The 18,606-nt window shown below is 46.3% G+C and overlaps 1 protein-coding gene across 2 annotated transcripts in view; it reads left to right on the top strand.

Annotated features, from left to right (window-relative positions):
• The first annotated feature begins 5,121 nt into the window (after positions 1 to 5,121).
• AUH (AU RNA binding methylglutaconyl-CoA hydratase) overlaps positions 5,122 to 18,606 on the top strand; it is a 409,285-nt gene continuing 395,800 nt past the window's right edge. The window contains exon 1 of one of the 2 annotated variants that reach the window (XM_069762325.1): positions 5,122 to 5,403. In XM_069762325.1, coding sequence (XP_069618426.1) covers positions 5,172 to 5,403 — 232 coding nt within the window. In that variant the 5' untranslated portion in view covers positions 5,122 to 5,171. The remainder of the gene's footprint in view (positions 5,404 to 18,606) is intronic. The other variant, XM_069762322.1, reaches the window with a different exon arrangement.

Raw genomic sequence — 18,606 nt, 5'->3', positions numbered from 1 at the left:
GAGCAGATCAAGGTAACGGACAAAAGAAATTTTGACTGTACCTTACCAATGGTGGCAGACCTAGCGAACCGCTTAGTGCGCTTAGGACAATCAGAGATAGCATGAGTGGAATCACCACAGTAGAAACACAGCCCATTCTGACGTCTGCGTTCTTTCCGTTCAACTCTGGTCAAAGTCCTATCACACTGCATAGGCTCAGGTTTATGCTCAGATAATACCGCCAAATGGTGCACAGATTTACGCTCACGCAAGCGTCGGCCGATCTGAATGGCCAAAGACATAGACTCATTCAGACCAGCAGGCATAGGAAATCCCACCATGACATCCTTAAGGGCTTCAGAGAGACCCTTTCTGAAAATAGCTGCGAGCGCACCTTCATTCCATTGAGTGAGCACGGACCACTTTCTACATTTCTGACAATATACCTCTATCTCATCCTGACCCTGACACAGAGTCAGTAAATTTTTTTCTGCCTGATCCACTGAATTAGGTTCATCGTACAGCAATCCGAGCGCCAGGAAAAACGCATCAATATTACATAATGCAGGATCTCCTGGCGCAAGAGAAAATGCCCAGTCCTGAGGGTCTCCACGTAAAAAAGAAATAATGATCCTGACTTGTTGAACTGGGTCACCAGAGGAGCGAGGTTTCAAAGCCAGAAATAGTTTACAATTATTTTTGAAACTCAGAAATTTAGTTCTATCTCCAAAAAACAAATCAGGAATAGGAATTCTTGGTTCTAACATAGAATTCTGAACCACAAAGTCTTGAATATTTTGTACTCTTGCCGTGAGCTGATCCACACATGAAGACAGACCTTTAATGTCCATCGCTACACCTGTGTCCTGAACCACCCAAATGTCTAGGGGAAAAAAAAGGCAAAACACAGTGCAGAGAAAAAAAATGGTCTCAGAACTTCTTTTTTCCCTCTATTGAGAATCATTAGTACTTTGGGCCTCCAGTACTGTTATGATTAGGTAATTCAGTTCCACAATGGACATAGAAGTCAGAGCACATACAGTGACCTGACAATAACCCAAAAACACAGAACGAGCTCTGAGACGTGGGAACTCTGCTGACCGCAATCCCTAATCCTCTCCAACACACTAGAGGCAGCCGTGGATTGCGCCTAACGCTCCCTATGCAACTCGGGACAGCCTGAGAAACTAGCTAGCCTGAAGATAGAAAATAAGCCTACCTTGCCTCAGAGAAATACCCCAAAGGAAAAGGCAGCCCCCCACATATAATGACTGTGAGTTAAGATGAAAAGACAAACGTAGAGATGAAATAGATTTAGCAAAGTGAGGCCCGACTTTCTGAACAGAGCGAGGATAGGAAAGGTAACTTTGCGGTCAACACAAAACCCTACAAACAACCACGCAAAGGGGGCAAAAAGACCCTCCGTACCGACTAACGGCACGGAGGTACACCCTCTGCGTCCCAGAGCTTCCAGCAAGCAAGAAAAACCAAATAAACAAGCTGGACAGAAAAAACAGCAAACAAAAATAACACAAGAGCAACTTAGCTATGCAGAGCAGCAGGCCACAGGAACGATCCAGGAGGAAGCAAGTCCAATACTAGAACATTGACTGGAGGCCAGGATCAAAGCACTAGGTGGAGTTAAATAGAGCAGCACCTAACGACTTCACCACATCACCTGAGGAAGGAAACTCAGAAGCCGCAGTACCACTTTCCTCCACCAACGGAAGCTCATAGAGAGAATCAGCCGAAGCACCACTTGTGACCACAGGAGGGAGCTCTGCCACAGAATTCACAACAGCGTCCCATCTCAATTCCAGTCAATTTTGCATTGAAAAGTCAAATGGCGCTCCTTCGCTTCCGAGCTCTGCCATGCGCCCAAACAGTGGTTTACCCCCACATGTGGGGTATTGTCGTGCTCAGGACAAATTGTACAACAATGTTTGGGGTCTATTTTATCCTGTTACCCTTGGTAAATTAAACAAATTGGAGCTGAATTAAATTTTTTGTGAAAAAAAGTTAAATGTTCATTTTTATTTAAACATTCAAAAAATTCCTGTGAAGCACCAGAAGGGTTAATAAACTTCTTGAATATGGTTTTGAGCACCTTGAGGTGTGTAGTTTTTAGAATGGTGTCACACTTGGGTATTTTCTATCATATAGACCCCTCAAAATGACTTCAAATGAGATGTGGTCCCTAAAAAAAAATGGTGTTGTAGAAATGAGAAATTGCTGGTCAACTTTTAACCCTTATAACTCCCTAACAAAAAAAAATTTTGGTTCCAAAATTGTGCTGATGTAAAGTAGACATGTGGGAAATGTTACTTATTAAGTATTTTGTGTGACATATCTCTGTGATTTAATTGCATAAAAATTCAAAGTTGGAAAATTGCGAAATTTTCATAATTTTCGCCAAATTTCCATTTTTTTCACAAATAAACGCAGGTACTATCAAAGAATTTTTACCATTGTCATGAAGTACAATATGTCACGAGAAAACAATGTCAGAATCACTGGGATCCGTTGAAGCGTTCCAGAGTTATAACCTCACAAATGGACAGTTGTCAGAATTGTAAAAATTGGGCCGGTCATTAACGTGCAAACCACCCTTGGGGGTAAAGGGGTTAATATCTGGTGGACTATGGGTAGTGTATTATACTATATGGAGGACTATGGGGAGTGTATTATACTATATGGAGGACTATGGGGAGTGTATTGTACTATATGGAGGACTGAGGTGTGTATTATACTATATGGAGGACTGAGGAGTGTATTTTAATATCTGGTGGACTATGGGTAGTGTATTATACTATATGGAGGACTATGGGGAGTGTATTTTACTATATAAAGGACTACGGGGAGTGCATTTTTCAATATCAAGGACTGTGGTGCATATCATACCATGTGGAGGACTATGGGGTGTTTTATACTAAACAAGCAAAATGCTGCCTATTCATCGAGTGATTGGATTGTTTATGTGGGAACAAAATCATTGTTGACAGCAGCACATCACTCAGTGTAACCTGTAGATATGCAGCTAACATGATACTGTATGGGGACAAATTGATCTAATTCTTTCTCAGTTGGTGTAAAGAGGTCAGGAAACGACTTCGATAGTCGATCACACTTGTTTAGCGGCCTGAACTCAATGCATGTAAATACAACAGAAATGCTTCTGTGTGATGTGCAATATGTTAGCATTTGGGGCCACATTTTAAACTTTTGCCTAGGGCCCCACTTTGCCTATAACCGGCCCTGGCTAAAGGGCAAGTGGGTAGAGGCAGGCAAAGTGCCAGAATTGGAGTAACTAATAGATGTGCCTTTCCTGGGCAGATGTAGGCTGCTATTTTTAGGCTGAGGAGGTCAGTATCCATGGCCCCTTACGAGCCTGAGAATACAAGCCCCTAGCTGTCTGCTTGTCAAAAATGGAGGAGGACACCATGCTGTTTTCTTAAAATTTATTGAAATAATAAAAAAAAAAACAGCGAGGGGACCCCTCTATTCTTGATAACCAGCCTTGTTGAAGCTGAGGGTTGCAACCCCAAGCTGTGAGTTTTGTACGGCTGGTTATAGAGAATACAGGGAAACCCATGCCGGATTTTTTTATTTATAGTGCAGGTGAAGGGTGATGAATACTCCCATCAGCTGCTCCTGCGCTCATTGTTTTTAGTGGTAGCAGAGGTAGGCTGATGGGAGTAACAGTCCCATCAGCCGTCACCTGCTGTCTCTGTTAGGCCTGTCCCACACGTCCAGATAATTCCGGTACCGGAAAAATCGGTACCGGAATTATCCGTGTCCGTGTGCTTATGTAGCACATCAGTGTGGCACACGTGCGGCAGCCGTGTGCTGCCCGTGTGCCGACTGAGGGCCACACGGACCGTGCAGGAAACAGCGCTACAGTAGTTAAGCGTTGTCCCCTGCATGCGGTGCTGAAGCCGGTATTCATCCCTTCTTCCCAGCAGCGTTCGCTGGAGAGAAGAAATGAATAATCTTTTTTTTTCTTTTCCCTTAGAAATAGTTTGTGGGTCCCCTCCCACCCCTGTGGGTCCCCTCCCACCCCCTGTAAACCCCCCCCGCTTGCCAGGAAATACTCACCGACACCCAGCTCCAGCGATGTCTCCTCTCAGCGCCGGCAGCAGGCCATGTGTGGGCGGTCACGTGGTCCCGCTCATTACAGTGAGGAATATGCGCATATTCACAAACTTTATTTCTCTCCAGCGAACGCTGCTGGGAAGAAGGGATGAATTCCGGCTTCAGCACCACACGCGGGGGGACAGCGCTTACAGTAGTGCTGTCTCCTGCACGGCACACGGACAGCATCCGTGTGCGGTACGTGTTTTACACGGACCCATTGACTTTATTGGGTCCGTGTGATCTGTGCGTTCCCACAAACACTGACATGTCTCCGTGTTTTTCAAACGGACACACGGTGTCTACGTGAGTCAGTGTCTCCGGTACGTGAGGAAACTGTCACCTCACGTACTGGAGCCACTGACGTGTGAAACCGGCCTTATTAGTTGAATATAACTCTCATCATTCTTCCCTGCAGGCACTGATCGATGGCAGAGGGGGAGAATGATGAGAGCCATTTTCAGCACCCAACAACTGGACGGCTGCTTCTCAGGTGTCGGTACGTGTTACACGGATGACATCCCAGTGTGTCATCTGTGTGAGGGACGTTTTGCGGCCCGTGCTGATGGTAAAAAACAGACATGTCTGCGCCATGGAAACACACTGACACGTGCACAGACCGATTCACTCGATTGTGTCTTTGTGTGTCAGTCAGTGTCTCCGATGCGTGTAAAACTGTCCGGAGCCACTGACATGTGATAGAGGCCTGAGAGGATTCCCAAGCAGCGCAATCTACAGCGCGGGCGTAGGCCCAGCCATCCGCTAGTCACACCTGAGCAATGGGCAGCAATTGATACTGATAGAATGTGTGAAGCCTCCTTGTGGCCACATGTGCCATGTATGTGTGTCCCCCAGGGTGGTACACGGGGGTCTCCCGGTGCACACCTCACTCCTCTCCCTCCTCACCACAGATTGCCGCTTCTACAGCTTCAAATGTGTTGCAGCTTTTTTGCCTTGTTCTTTTTTTTTTTAAAATAAGCTTTATGAACAGCTCTCTGGGAACACATAAGCAGCTGCAGACTGGAGTGACGAGACGGCAGACTGGCCGTGGCGGCGTTCCCATGACGTCACTCAGCATGGCGGCTCTGGCTGGCTTGAGGGTCCTGGCAGGCGGCAGCAGGGTAACACGAGCTGCACACGCCGCCTGGTGGCAGCTCCCCCGCCCTCTGGATCTCAAGGGGAAGGGGCAGCTGCTGATACGCGTGTCCTGCGCCGCTGGGGGGCGCCAGTTCAGCTCTGAGGTAAAAGGCGAGGACGAACTGAGGGTCAGATACCTGGAAGGAGAGGAGCAAGGTAACGGCATGACGTCACAGGCTGCGTCACTTCTCCCCTGCTGTGTTCTGTGAGGGGGCTGCCGCGGTCCGGCGGTGTGTGACTGTCGCCATGACCTGCTCTGAGGTGACAGCCGCCAGCTACAGACCCAGTGATGTCACAGTTCTGCATAGGGGGCGCCTCCAGGTGTATGGGGGGCCGCTTATCGCTTTCTATCCTCTCCTCGCCTTCTAAGCTGTTGCTTTATTATTTTGGCTAGCATTGTGTCAGGTCTTGTTTGCGGGGCGAGCTGTACTCATTAGCATTTTGGGGGCCATACAACTTTTTGGCAGGTAAAAGGAGCAAAAACCCGCCATTCTGCCGTGTCACAGTGAGGTAAATGTTAGCACTCGTTTGTTCGTAATCAGTTATATTTTTTCATTACATTTTATTTACATTTTTTCAAGTTGGGAATTTTAATATATTTTTCCGACTTTTTTTTACTCGTCTCGCTAGGAGACGTGACCCTGCCATCACTGCTACAAGCTGCGGCAATACTGTAATGTTGCAGTGAATTGTAAAGCTGCCACACTGAGCTTCCTAGGCGTACAAACATGGCAGACACGAGGACTGTCACTAGGCCTACGAATCCTGTGATGATGCCATTGGCGCCTCACGAGCATGTTGCAGGGTCGGGGATTCATATGTGTTTCCATCCTACTAAAGGGGACCTTTCACCTGTTTGAGCATGTTAAACAGGCCACATAATGGAATACTACCGGCAGAGCTGAATAAAACATAGATTTTATTTTTTAATTTCTCATCTCCATTGTACAGATATTAGCTGGTAAAGTGTTTGTAATGATACATAAATCTGCCTCAGATACAGTAGCGCTGAGTTGTCTCATTATAAATATTTCCAGATCTCAATTAGTCGTTCTGTCAGCGCTCACCTTTTCACCACACTGACTAACGTGAGATGAGATCTGGAAGGGTTTGTAATGATACTGTAGAGCTGAGCTATGTATCATTGTAAACCATGTGGATCCCCTCTCATACTTCTGTCGGTTCTCTCTCCCCCCCCACTCTACTGTCTGTGTGCTCCTTCCCTCAAGGATCTCATCTCACAGCAGTCAATCGGCAGCACTTTGGATGCAGCACACGTCAGCTGCATCCAAAGCGCTGCCAGCTTTTGAAAGTAGGTGACTTCGCATGTGTTTATTGAACTGTGCAGATTCACTGTGTCAAATACACTGTATGGGTGAGATTTATCTTGCGGAGACTCGAGTCTCTGCAAGATAAATTGACTTGCTGCGGTCTGGAAAGGCGCAACGCATGTCCGTCTCCTCAGGTGAGCCGCGTGCATTGGTGCACGCATAGTGGACATGGGATTTCTTGAAATCACAGCCACTATGCTGTAACATCTGGACACTGCGATTTGGATGCTGCAAATGTACACAGCGTCCATCCCGCAGCGTTTACTGACCATGGGAACATACCCAAAGGGTTTGTAATGATACTGCTGAGCTGAGTTATGTATCAGTACAAACAGTGATCTCCCCCTCCCCCTACACTGACTGCTGTGAAATTATTTCTGGAAGGGTTTGTAATGATACAGAAGTCCCCTCTACTATCTCTACATAGTAGCTGCAAAGATCAGTTGGGAGACTTTGCATGTTCTTTTCACCCTGCATGGCACTCCCTGGTTTTGATAGGTTAACCTCATGCCGGGGATGATGTGCAAAGACAAATATCTGGTAACACCCAGATGAGCTTTGCATAAATTATAACCTAAACTTCACAAGCTAATATCTCTGCAATGGCGAGGAGAACTTAAAGGGAACCTGTCACCCCCAAAATCGATGGTGAGGTAAGCTCACCGTCATCAGGGGCTTATCTACAGCATTCTGTAATGCTGTAGATAAGCCCCCGATGTTACCTGAAAGATGAGAAAAAGAGGTTAATTATACTCACCCATGGGTGGTCCCACTGCGGTCCGGTCAAATGGGTGTCTCAGGTCCGCTCCGGCGCCTCCTATTTTCATTCCATGACGTCCTCTTCTGGTCTTCACGCCGCGGCTCCGGCGCAGGCGTACTTTGTCTGCCCTGTTGAGGGCAGAGCAAAGTACTGCAGTGCGCAGGCGTCGGGCCTCTCTGACCTTTCCGGCGCCTGCGCACTGCAGTACTTTGCTCTTCCCTCAACAGGGCAGACAAAGTACGCCTGCGCCGGAGCCGCGGCATGAAGACCAGAAGAAGACGTCATCGTAAGAAGATGGGAGGCGCCGGAGCGGACCTGAGACACCCATCGGAGCAGGACCGCCCCTGGGTGAGTATAATCTAACCTCTTTTTCTCTAGTCACCTTCCACGACGGCATATGGAGGTTGTCTCTTTGCCCTAATGGGGAACAGGAAACACAAGAGAGGTTAAAAGCACCTCCCACCTCCCATTCACCAGTGTCTTTCCTGTTCCCCATGGGACAGGGAGAGGTTCCATATGCTGTAGTGGCCGGTGGCTACAGTCATTCTTCAGATCCTACCTGTGTTTCAGCCGGGCAGCTGGGGTCGCCTTGTGCCTCTCCGTGGGCTACTCCCGTCGTCCTGCTTGGCAGGTACCTCGGGACCCTTCCCGGCCTTCCTGCGCCCCCGCGAGGGTAAAGCAGGCCGGGATCCTCTCTGAGCTTCCCGGCTTCCTCCCTCCATGCTGCTTGGTTCGGCGTTCCGGAAGTGACGTCAGCGGTCGCGCGCGCGTCACTTCCGGTTTTCGTATCTCCCTGAAGCCGGCTCTTCCGGGTTTCGCCGGCGGCGGTGTCGGTGCCAATGGCGTCCCACACGTGGATCCTGGAGGAGGAGGGGAAAATCCTATCGCTGGAGGCAGGTGCTAGGAGACCTACTCCATAAAAGCCTGCTGAACCACCACTGAAGGTAAGACTATAATCTCTTCAGTATGGATGGTTCTTTGTGCCCTGCGTCTGCAGAGCCCAGCGCTACCCCTGCTACTGTGAGTATGCAGGGTCTGGATCCGGGAGGTAGTTTTATTAGGGGTTAGCTCCTCATTCTTCTCTCCCTCTCTGTTTCAGGGAGAAAAGTCTGCCCCTAGAGCTGCTATTAGGAAGAAGTGTCCGGTCTGTTCTGCAAAGCTCCCTCCTACTTGGGATAAAAAACTATGTCAGCCATGCACTGACAAGATAGTAAAAGCCGAGCAACCATCCCTTCTAGATGAGATACGCTCTCTTGTTAAACAGGAGGTACAATCTTCCTTGGCAGTCTTCACACCTCCACCCCCGCCTCCGCCACCACATTCCCCAGCTAAGAAGAGGAAGATTCAGGTCGTTGATTCGGATTCAGACCACTCTTTTTCTTCATCTGCTGGCTGGGAAGATCCAGCATCCCCTAAGGCTGAGGTCAGGAAATACCTCTTCTCCTCGGATTATATTGAGGACCTGGTGTCTGCTGTTCGTAACACCATGGGGCTTGAAGAGGAAACTGTACCACAGTCCATACAGGATCATATGTTTGGTGGGCTCAGATCGGAGAAAAAGGCAGGATTCCCCGTTCATGCAAATGTTATTAATATGATTGAGCAAGAGTGGGAACTCCCTGAGAAGCGCCTTAGTATGCCTTCTGAGATGAAACATAGATTTCCTCTAGAAGGTGACCTTGTCAAACTCGACATTCCCAAGGTGGATGTGCAGGTGGCCAGAGTCGCCAAAAGAACTGCTCTCCCCTTTGATGATGCGTCGCAGTTGAAAGACCCTATGGATAGGAAGATTGAGAGTCTCCTGAAGAAATCATGGGAGTCTTCTTCTTCTGTCCTCAAGGCTAATATTGCCTCCACCTGTGTAGCGAGGACCCTTTCCTGTTGGCTGGAGAAATTAGAATCGCACATTTCTCAGGGTACCTCCAGAAGTGAGATGTTGGATTCTCTCCCTATCTTACATAAGGCTACTGGGTTTCTGGCGGATGCTTCTCTGGAATCCGTTAGAATTGTCGCCAGATCTTTAGTGCTCTCTAACTCTGCCAGAAGAGCCCTCTGGCTTAAATTATGGAGTGGTGACATCACGTCTAAGGCCAAGTTATGTGCCATCCCCTTTAAGGGAGATTATGTGTTTGGTCCAGCTTTAGACGACATTTTGGATAAAGCGACCGACAAGAAAAAGGCGCTCCCGGAGCAAAAACAACCAAGAAAACGGGTTTTTCGTGCCCCACTGTCTCAGCCCTCTCATCCGAGGGGTAAAGGCAAGACCGGCAGGTGGAGCTATGCTAAAGGCAGAGGGAAAAATATCTTCGTCCCTCAACAACAACAGCAGCAGCAACAGTCATTCCAGCAAGATAAACAATGACTCCGACCCGGTGGGGGGAAGACTCTCAAAATATGTGGATCAGTGGGAAAACATCACCAGCTCCCACTGGGTCCTCAATGTTATCAAGGAGGGCCTATTGATCGAGTTAACTTCTCCCCCACCCCCCCCTCAGGGTCTAAAGATTACAACCCTCTCAATGAGGGATCACAAACTGCTAACTCTGGGTCTTAGAGACCTTTTAAGATCAAATGTGATCTCCCCAGTTCCACAGTCAGAATGCGGTCAGGGACGTTATTCCCGTTTATTTCTGGTACCAAAACCATCAGGGGAAGTACGTATCATCATAAATCTAAAGGGTCTGAATCAACATGTAAAATATCGAAGATTCAAGATGGAGTCTGTAAAATCAGCCATTCCTTTAATACATCAGCACGCCTTTATGGCGACAATCGACCTGAAAGATGCGTATTTTCATATCCCTATTCACCCGAGACACAAAAAATATCTCAGGTTTGCGATTCAGGGGAATCATCAGGTGGAGCACTATCAGTTTGGAGTCCTTCCCTTCGGCATCTCATCAGCTCCGAGAGTGTTCTCCAAAGTAATGGCGTAAGCCGTGTCATTCATTCGGAGACAAGGGGTTTGTATAGTGCCTTATCTGGACGATCTGCTGATAGTGGCTCCCACCAAAATGACCCTGGTATCTCATGTATCAACCACATTAGAGATATTGAAGTCTCTGGGTTGGATACCGAACATAAAGAAATCCCAGCTTCAACCCTCAAAAACCAGAAAGTTTTTGGGAGTAATACTGGACTCGGAAAAACAGATGTCCTTCCAGAAGATCAGAATACCATTAGTAGTAAAGGTCAAAAAATACAAGGAGATGAGATCTCCCACACTCCGGGAAGGAATGTCACTATTAGGCTCCATGACAGCCCGCATTCAGTCGGTGGCTTGGGCTCAAGCCCACTCAAGAATTCTCCAGACCCATGTGCTAGACAATTGGGATGGTCGTCCTGGCTCTTTAAACAAGAGGATTCACACTCCAGGTCGAGTGAAAGCATCCTTAACGTGGTGGATGAAGTCCGAAAACCTTCGCAGGGGTGTGAGTTGGATTCAATTCCCGTTAACCACAATCAAATCAGATGCCAGCAAGAGAGGCTGGGGAGCCATGATAAATCATGTTCCTTATCAGGGTCTTTGGGACCCGTCAATCAGAGCGAGATCATCAAACTTCCGAGAACTCAAAGCTGTGGAAGAAGCTCTCCTTGCAGCAAATCATCAACTCTCTGGACAACATGTCCAGATATACTCGGACAACATGACCACGGTGGCTCACATCAGGCATCAGGGCAGTACAAGATTCACCAGCCTAAAAAAATATCTCTGCCCGAATCTTTGCCTGGGCCGAGAAACATTTACTGTCCCTGACGGCAACTCATCTAAAAGGTACTGCCAATTTTCAGGCAGATTATTTGAGCCGACAGGATATTCACCCAGGCGAATGGAGTCTGGATCGGCAAACTTTCAACTTTTTGGTAAACAGATGGGGTCTCCCGGAGGTCGACCTCTTTGCTTCTCACCAGAATGCGAAAGTAGAAATATATTTTTTTTTTCCCTGGATCCAAGAGGAAATCCAAGAGCAGTAGATGCCTTAGTTCAAGATTGGCATTTTCATCTGGCGTACGCATTTCCGCCCATTCCGATTCTTGCAAAGGTGCTACGGAAAATTCGGATAGAAAAGACTCCAACTATTTTGGTTGCTCCATTTTGGCCCAAGAGAAGTTGGTTCAACCTGATTGTTCAACTTCAGGGGGACGGACCGATAATGTTACCGATAAAGGCCAATCTCCTTTCCCAGGGCCCAGTTCTTCACTCGGATCCTCAGAGATGGAATTTAGCGGCGTGGTTTCTGAAGCCAACGTGCTGAGAGCGAAAGGGTTATCAAACCGTGTTATAGCTACTCTTCAAAAATCCAGAAAACCGGTAACAAATGCTATTTATAATAAAATCTGGAAAAAATTTTCATCTTTTTGTCTGCCTAACCCTCCAGACCCTCTCAGGCCAGACATATCTAAAATATTAGACTTTTTACAAAGAGGCCTAGAAATTGGTCTAAAACCCAGTACTCTGAAAGTCCAGGTCTCTGCGCTCAGTTCCATCTTTGATCAAGATCTAGCAGGACATCGCTGGATTAAAAGGTTCATGACCTCTGCAAACAGAATGAACCCTAGGAAGCAAGTTATAGTTCCTCCATGGGATCTCAATGTTGTGCTTCAAGGCCTTACAGGTCCACCGTTTGAACCTTTGTCTACCTGTTCCCCACAAAATCTCGCCTACAAGACTGTTTTCTTGGTAGCTATAACTTCAGCTAGAAGAGTGGGTGAATTACAGGCCTTATCAATAAGGCTACGTTCACATTAGCGTTGCGCGCCGGTGCGTCGGCGACGCAACGCACGACGCACCAAAAAACGCGCGCAAACGCACGCAAAAACGCTGCGTTTTGCAATGCGTGCGTCGTTTTTTGACGAAAATCGGACGCACAAAAAATGCAACTTGTTGCATTTCCTTGCGTCCGACGCTAGCGTCGAAAACGACGCACGTGTCGGAAAACGCAACAAAAAAAACGCACGCGTCCCCCATGTTAAACATAGGTGCGCGTCGCCGCTGCGTCGCCGATGCAACAGCGATGCACATTAGCGGAACGCTAATGTGAACGTAGCCTAAGAGAACCTTATCTACTGGTTAGAGAAGACTCAATAATACTCCGTCTTGATCCCTCTTTCCTCCCAAAAGTGGTCTCTGAATTCCATCGTTCTCAAGAAATAGTGTTACCAACCTTTTGCAATAATCCTGCAAACTCTGAGGAAAGAAGATTTAATACTCTCGATGTTAGGCGTATCCTGCTACATTACTTGGATCAAACCAGTGCTCTTAGAGTTGATCACAACCTTTTTGTCCACTCCTCAGGTCAAAATAAAGGGAAGAAGGTAGCCAAGAGTACCATTGCTACATGGATTAAAAAAGCCATTACAGAAGCTTACCTTGCTCAAAATAAACTACCTCCGGTAGGAATCAAGGCCCATTCAACTAGATCTACGTCGGTCTTCTGGGCAGAAAGAGCAGCCGCATCTCCAGAGCAGATCTGCAGGGCAGCTACGTGGTCGTCGCTCCATACCTTCTCCAATCATTATAGGTTGGATGTATTATCCAATAGAGATTGTCTTCGGCCACGAGGTTCTTCAGGCCGTTGTCCCTCCCTAGTGCCAATTAGTTGGTATTCCTCCATATGCCGTCGTGGAAGGTGACTAGAGAAAATAGAATTATTCTTACCGTTAATTCGGTTTCTAGGAACCTTCCACGACGGCGCTAATTTCCCACCCTCTATATTTCCTGGATTAATTCTGGGACTCAGAAGGTAAACCGGTGCTATGGTTTCAGTTATAAGTCACTGGTGAATGGGAGGTGCTTTTAACCTCTCTTGTGTTTCCTGTTCCCCATTAGGGCAAAGAGACAACCTCCATATGCCGTCGTGGAAGGTTCCTAGAAACCGAATTAACGGTAAGAATAATTCTATTTTCTCTTTCAGGTAACATCTGGGCTTATCTACAGCATTACAGAATGCTGTAGATAAGCCCCTGATGATGGTGAGCTTACCTCACCATCGATTTTGGGGGTGACAGGTTCCCTTTAAAAAAAATCAAAACATTTAATTCGGCTCTGCAGCCACTATTCCATGATGTAGCCAGTTTAAGGATATGTGTTCACCTTCAGGATGGCCGGCGCTTTGGACGGAGCGCAAAACTCGCTCTGCCCAAAGCCCCACCCCTTCTGGAGACACGATGATGCCGGATGTGTTCATTGCACACATCCGGAATCATCGCACCCCGCACATAGGGCCCTGTGATTTACCTTGCGGTGGCGCAGCGTCGCTGCAAGGTAAACGGACATGCTGCGATCTAAAAAGACGTGCCGCATGTCCGGAGTCGCAGGGCCGCCGGATGCGTGTTACCACGCATAGTGGAGACGGGATTTCATAAAATCCCCTCCACTATGCTGTAACATCTGGACGCTGCGTGTTTGACGCTGCGACTCAACGCAGCGTCAAACACGCAGCATTTCCTGCACGTGGAAACATACCCTAACATGCTGATACTGATTAATTAAATGCTACTGTTCTGATTGACAAGAGGATATAAGAGGTTAAATAGTTGCAATCAGATCTATCTCCATTCTCAGCAGATGGACATGGGTGCCGATACCTGTACTAGCTCCATATCTTTGTTCATTGTCCAATCCGCTGTACATATTTATAGACTATATTAAAACCTGGGCAGAGTGGGTCCTCTAGGTGCAGTGGATCCCCCACTTCTCCGAACTTGCCGAGTACTGCTCTCTGTAATCTGCAATCGGTCACTTACAATGTCACAGGAAGCCTTAAAGGGGTTACCCAAGTTAATAGCAAATAGCATGCTTTTATTAAGGGCATGTGCATGAAGAGGTTTTGGCTCTCTTGCAAAAGTTACAAACCTCTAACTGATTGGCTAAGATGATGATCCCAATAAGTTAGACTGATGACCTATCCCAAAACACACTTTAAAATCTTCACTCGCCCCCATTTTGGAGATCACTTTTTTATTCATAAAGGTGCCCTTATGAACAACGACTTTTTTTTTTTTTTCCACAGGGCATTAAAGTCTTCTTTTTTTATATCTTCTTGTGCGGTTTCCATTTATGCTCACTGTTTAAAAGGCCATTGGAATGCTGATAGGCGTGCACGCTTTAAGGTATTTTTCCTGGTGCTGTTCCCCTTATTCTATATAAAATTTTCTCCCCTTCAGAGAGCTGGTCCGGCGGAAACAATCACAGAATGCCCAAGTTTGGTCAAGCATTCTGAGTGCAGTAACCGAGAAATTGATGACTACCTAACAGCAATGTTACTAGTCCTCCAATGATAATCTCCTGTGATTTATTTATTTATTTTTTTAATCCACTGTGCAGCTCAGAAAGTGATACATTACTGGAATCAGGGTCTGTTATTATTCTTTTGATATAGATATATGAGGGCTTGTTCAGCAAAAAAAACAAAAAAAAAAACCAAGTTGGTAGTTTTGACTGGCACCATTCACTTTACCGCACAATGTACTCTGAGGTTGTGGAAAAAATTGCAAGTATGGAGAAGAGGAGGGGATAAGACACCCATACTTTTCCACCATTGTTTTTTTTCTTTTATTGCATTCATTGTGAGATAATGGTCAGGCATTGTAACTTAGTAAGCATGAGTGTGGTGATACCAACCGCGTGTGTGTGTGTATATATATGTGTATACTACGTCGCTGGGCAAGATACAATGTAACTGGGCAATATACTACGTCGCTGGGCTATATATATATATATGTATATGTGTGTGTGTGTATATATACATATATATACATATACATATACATATACATATACATATACATACAGTGGGGCAAAAAAGTATTTAGTCAGTCAGCAATAGTGCAAGTTCCACCACTTAAAAAGATGAGAGGCGTCTGTAATTTACATCATAGGTAGACCTCAACTATGGGAGACAAACTGAGAAAAAAAAATCTAGAAAATCACATTGTCTGTTTTTTTAACAATTTATTTGCATATTATGGTGGAAAATAAGTATTTGGTCAGAAACAAAATTTCATCTCAATACTTTGTAATATATCCTTTGTTGGCAATGACAGAGGTCAAACGTTTTCTGTAAGTCTTCACAAGGTTGCCACACACTGTTGTTGGTATGTTGGCCCATTCCTCCATGCAGATCTCCTCTAGAGCAGTGATGTTTTTGGCTTTTCGCTTGGCAACACGGACTTTCAACTCCCTCCAAAGGTTTTCTATAGGGTTGAGATCTGGAGTCTGGCTAGGCCACTCCAGGACCTTGAAATGCTTCTTACGAAGCCACTCCTTCGTTGCCATGGCGGTGTGCTTTGGATCATTGTCATGTTGAAAGACCCAGCCACGTTTCATCTTCAATGCCCTTGCTGATGGAAGGAGGTTTGCACTCAAAATCTCATGATACATGGCCCCATTCATTCTTTCATGTACCCGGATCAGTCGTCCTGGCCCCTTTGCAGGGAAACAGCCCCAAAGCATGATGTTTCCACCACCATGCTTTACAGTAGGTATGGTGTTTGATGGATGCAACTCAGTATTCTTTTTCCTCCAAACACGACAAGTTGTGTTTCTACCAAACAGTTCCAGTTTGGTTTCATCAGACCATAGGACATTCTCCCAAAACTCCTCTGGATCATCCAAATGCTCTCTAGCAAACTTCAGACAGGCCCGGACATGTACTGGCTTAAGCAGTGGGACACGTCTGGCACTGCAGGATCTGAGTCCATGGTGGCGTAGTGTGTTACTTATGGTAGGCCTTGTTACATTGGTCCCAGCTCTCTGCAGTTCATTCACTAGGTCCCCCCTCGTGGTTCTGGGATTTTTGCTCACCGTTCTTGTAATCATTCTGACCCCACGGGGTGGGATTTTGCGTGGAGCCCCAGATCGAGGGAGATTATCAGTGGTCTTGTATGTCTTCCATTTTCTAATTATTGCTCCCACTGTTGATTTCTTCACTCCAAGCTGGTTGGCTATTGCAGATTCAGTCTTCCCAGCCTGGTGCAGGGCTACAATTTTGTTTCTGGTGTCCTTTGACAGCTCTTTGGTCTTCACTATAGTGGAGTTTGGAGTCAGACTGTTTGAGGGTGTGCACAGGTGTCTTTTTATACTGATAACAAGTTTAAACAGGTGCCATTACTACAGGTAATAAGTGGAGGAAAGAGGAGACTCTTAAAGAAGAAGTTACAGGTCTGTGAGAGCCAGAAATCTTGATTGTTTGTTTCTGACCAAATACTTATTTTCCACCATAATATGCAAAAAAAATGATAAAAAACAGACAATGTGATTTTCTGGATTTTTTTTTCACAGTTTGTCTCCCATAGTTGAGGTCTACGTATGATGTAAATTACAGACGCCTCTCATCTTTTTAAGTGGTGGAACTTGCACTATTGCTGACTGACTAAATACTTTTTTGCCCCAATATATATATATATAGTATATTTTATTATATTTTATTATCGTGGCCCGATTCTAACGCATCGGGTACTCTAGAATATGCGTGTCCACGTAGTATATTGCCCAGCGACATAGTATACAGCACAGAGCCACGTAGTATATTGCCCAGTTACATAGTATATTGCCCAGTGACGTAGTATACAGCACAGAGCCACGTAGTATATTGCACAGCGAAGTAGTATACAGCACAGAGCCAAGTAGTATATTGCACAGCGCCACGTAGTATATTGCACAGCGACGTAGTATATTGCCCAGCCAGGTTTGTCACAGGTGAAAAAATAAAAAATAGACATATACTCACCTTTCCGAAGGCCCCTTGTAGTCCATGGCAGTTTGCGGTCCCAGGGTTGGTACCAGAGCGGAGGACCTGTGATGACGTCGCGGTCACATGACCGTGACGTCATGGCAGGTTTTTCTAGCGCAGGGCCTGTGATGACGTCGCGGTCACATGACCGTGACGTCATGACAGGTCCTTCTGCCATACGATCTTTGCCACCGGAAACTGCAGCGGAAGATTGCGGCCGGCGGGAGCGGCTCAGCTGACTACGGAGGGTGAGTATAGCAGGTTTATTTTTTTAAAAATTATTTTTAACATATTTTTTACTATTGATGCCGCATAGGCAGTGTCAATAGTAAAAAGTTGGGGACACACAGGGTTAATAGCAGCGGTAACGTAGTGCGTTACCCTGCGTTACCGCCGGCATTAACCCTGTGTTAGCGGTGATCGGAGGGGAGTATGCGGGCGACAGGCACTGACTGCCGGGAGTAAGGAGCGGCCATTTTCTTCCGGACTGTGCCCGTCGCTGATTGGTCGCGGCAGCCATGACAGGCAGCTGGCGAGACCAATCAGCGAATGAATAACCGTGACAGACAGACAGAAGAACAGACGGAAGTGACCCTTAGACAATAGTAGATATATATATCTTTTTTTTTTTTTCTCAGAAACATTTAACTTATTTTTTTCCCGTGGTGAGTTTAATTTTATTATTGAAATACTACTGTGGAATCGACAGGGCCGGACTGGCCATCTGACAAATGCCAGAAGGGCCTCTCTGGTTGTGGGCCACCTTGTCTGCTTCATTGTTTAACAGAATCGGTATTCTCAAGACACCAATACTGTTAAGAGTTGTGATGGAGGTATCATTATCAATATCGGTCTAGTAGTAAATATTGCTTTCCCCTATGAAGGGTAATATCAGTAATTTTATCCCATCTGGTGCTTGGGGATGAGAACAGCATGGGCCTGTCTGACTTCAAATGCCAGGGCTGAATTTCATTCCCAGTCCGTACCTGGGAATCGACCATGATTTGATTGCTTTATTTGGGGAAGTGTAAGGGTATGTGCACACGTATTCTGGAAGACTGCGGATTTTTCCGCAGCGGATTTGAAAAAACCGCAGTTCAAAACCGCTGCGGTTTTTCCTGCGGATTTATCGCGGTTTCTACTGCAGATTCCGCTGCGGCTTTACACCTGCAGTTTTCTATTGGAGCAGGTGTAAAACCGCAGTGGAATCCGCACAAAGAATTGACATGCTGCGGAATGTAAACCGCTGCGTTTCTGCGCGTTTTTTTCCGCAGCATGTGCACTGCGGAATTCGTTTTCCATAGGTTAACATGGTACTGTAAACTCATGGGAAACCGCTGCGGATCCGCAGCTGCGGAAATGCTGTAGATCCGCAGCAAAATACACAGCGTGTGCACATACCCTTACACCTGAGGAAAAAAGGCAATTCTATGGTTTCAATCTCCAATATTTTCTTTTTGGGCTTTATGGCATTTACGATTAAATAATATTAGATTATGATAGACTGGACCTTTCCAAACACAGTGATACCGAA

This window comes from Ranitomeya imitator, chromosome 1 (genome assembly GCF_032444005.1).
Source record: "Ranitomeya imitator isolate aRanImi1 chromosome 1, aRanImi1.pri, whole genome shotgun sequence".
Lineage (NCBI taxonomy): Eukaryota > Metazoa > Chordata > Amphibia > Anura > Dendrobatidae > Ranitomeya > Ranitomeya imitator.
This window is presented reverse-complemented; position numbering and strand designations above follow the sequence as displayed.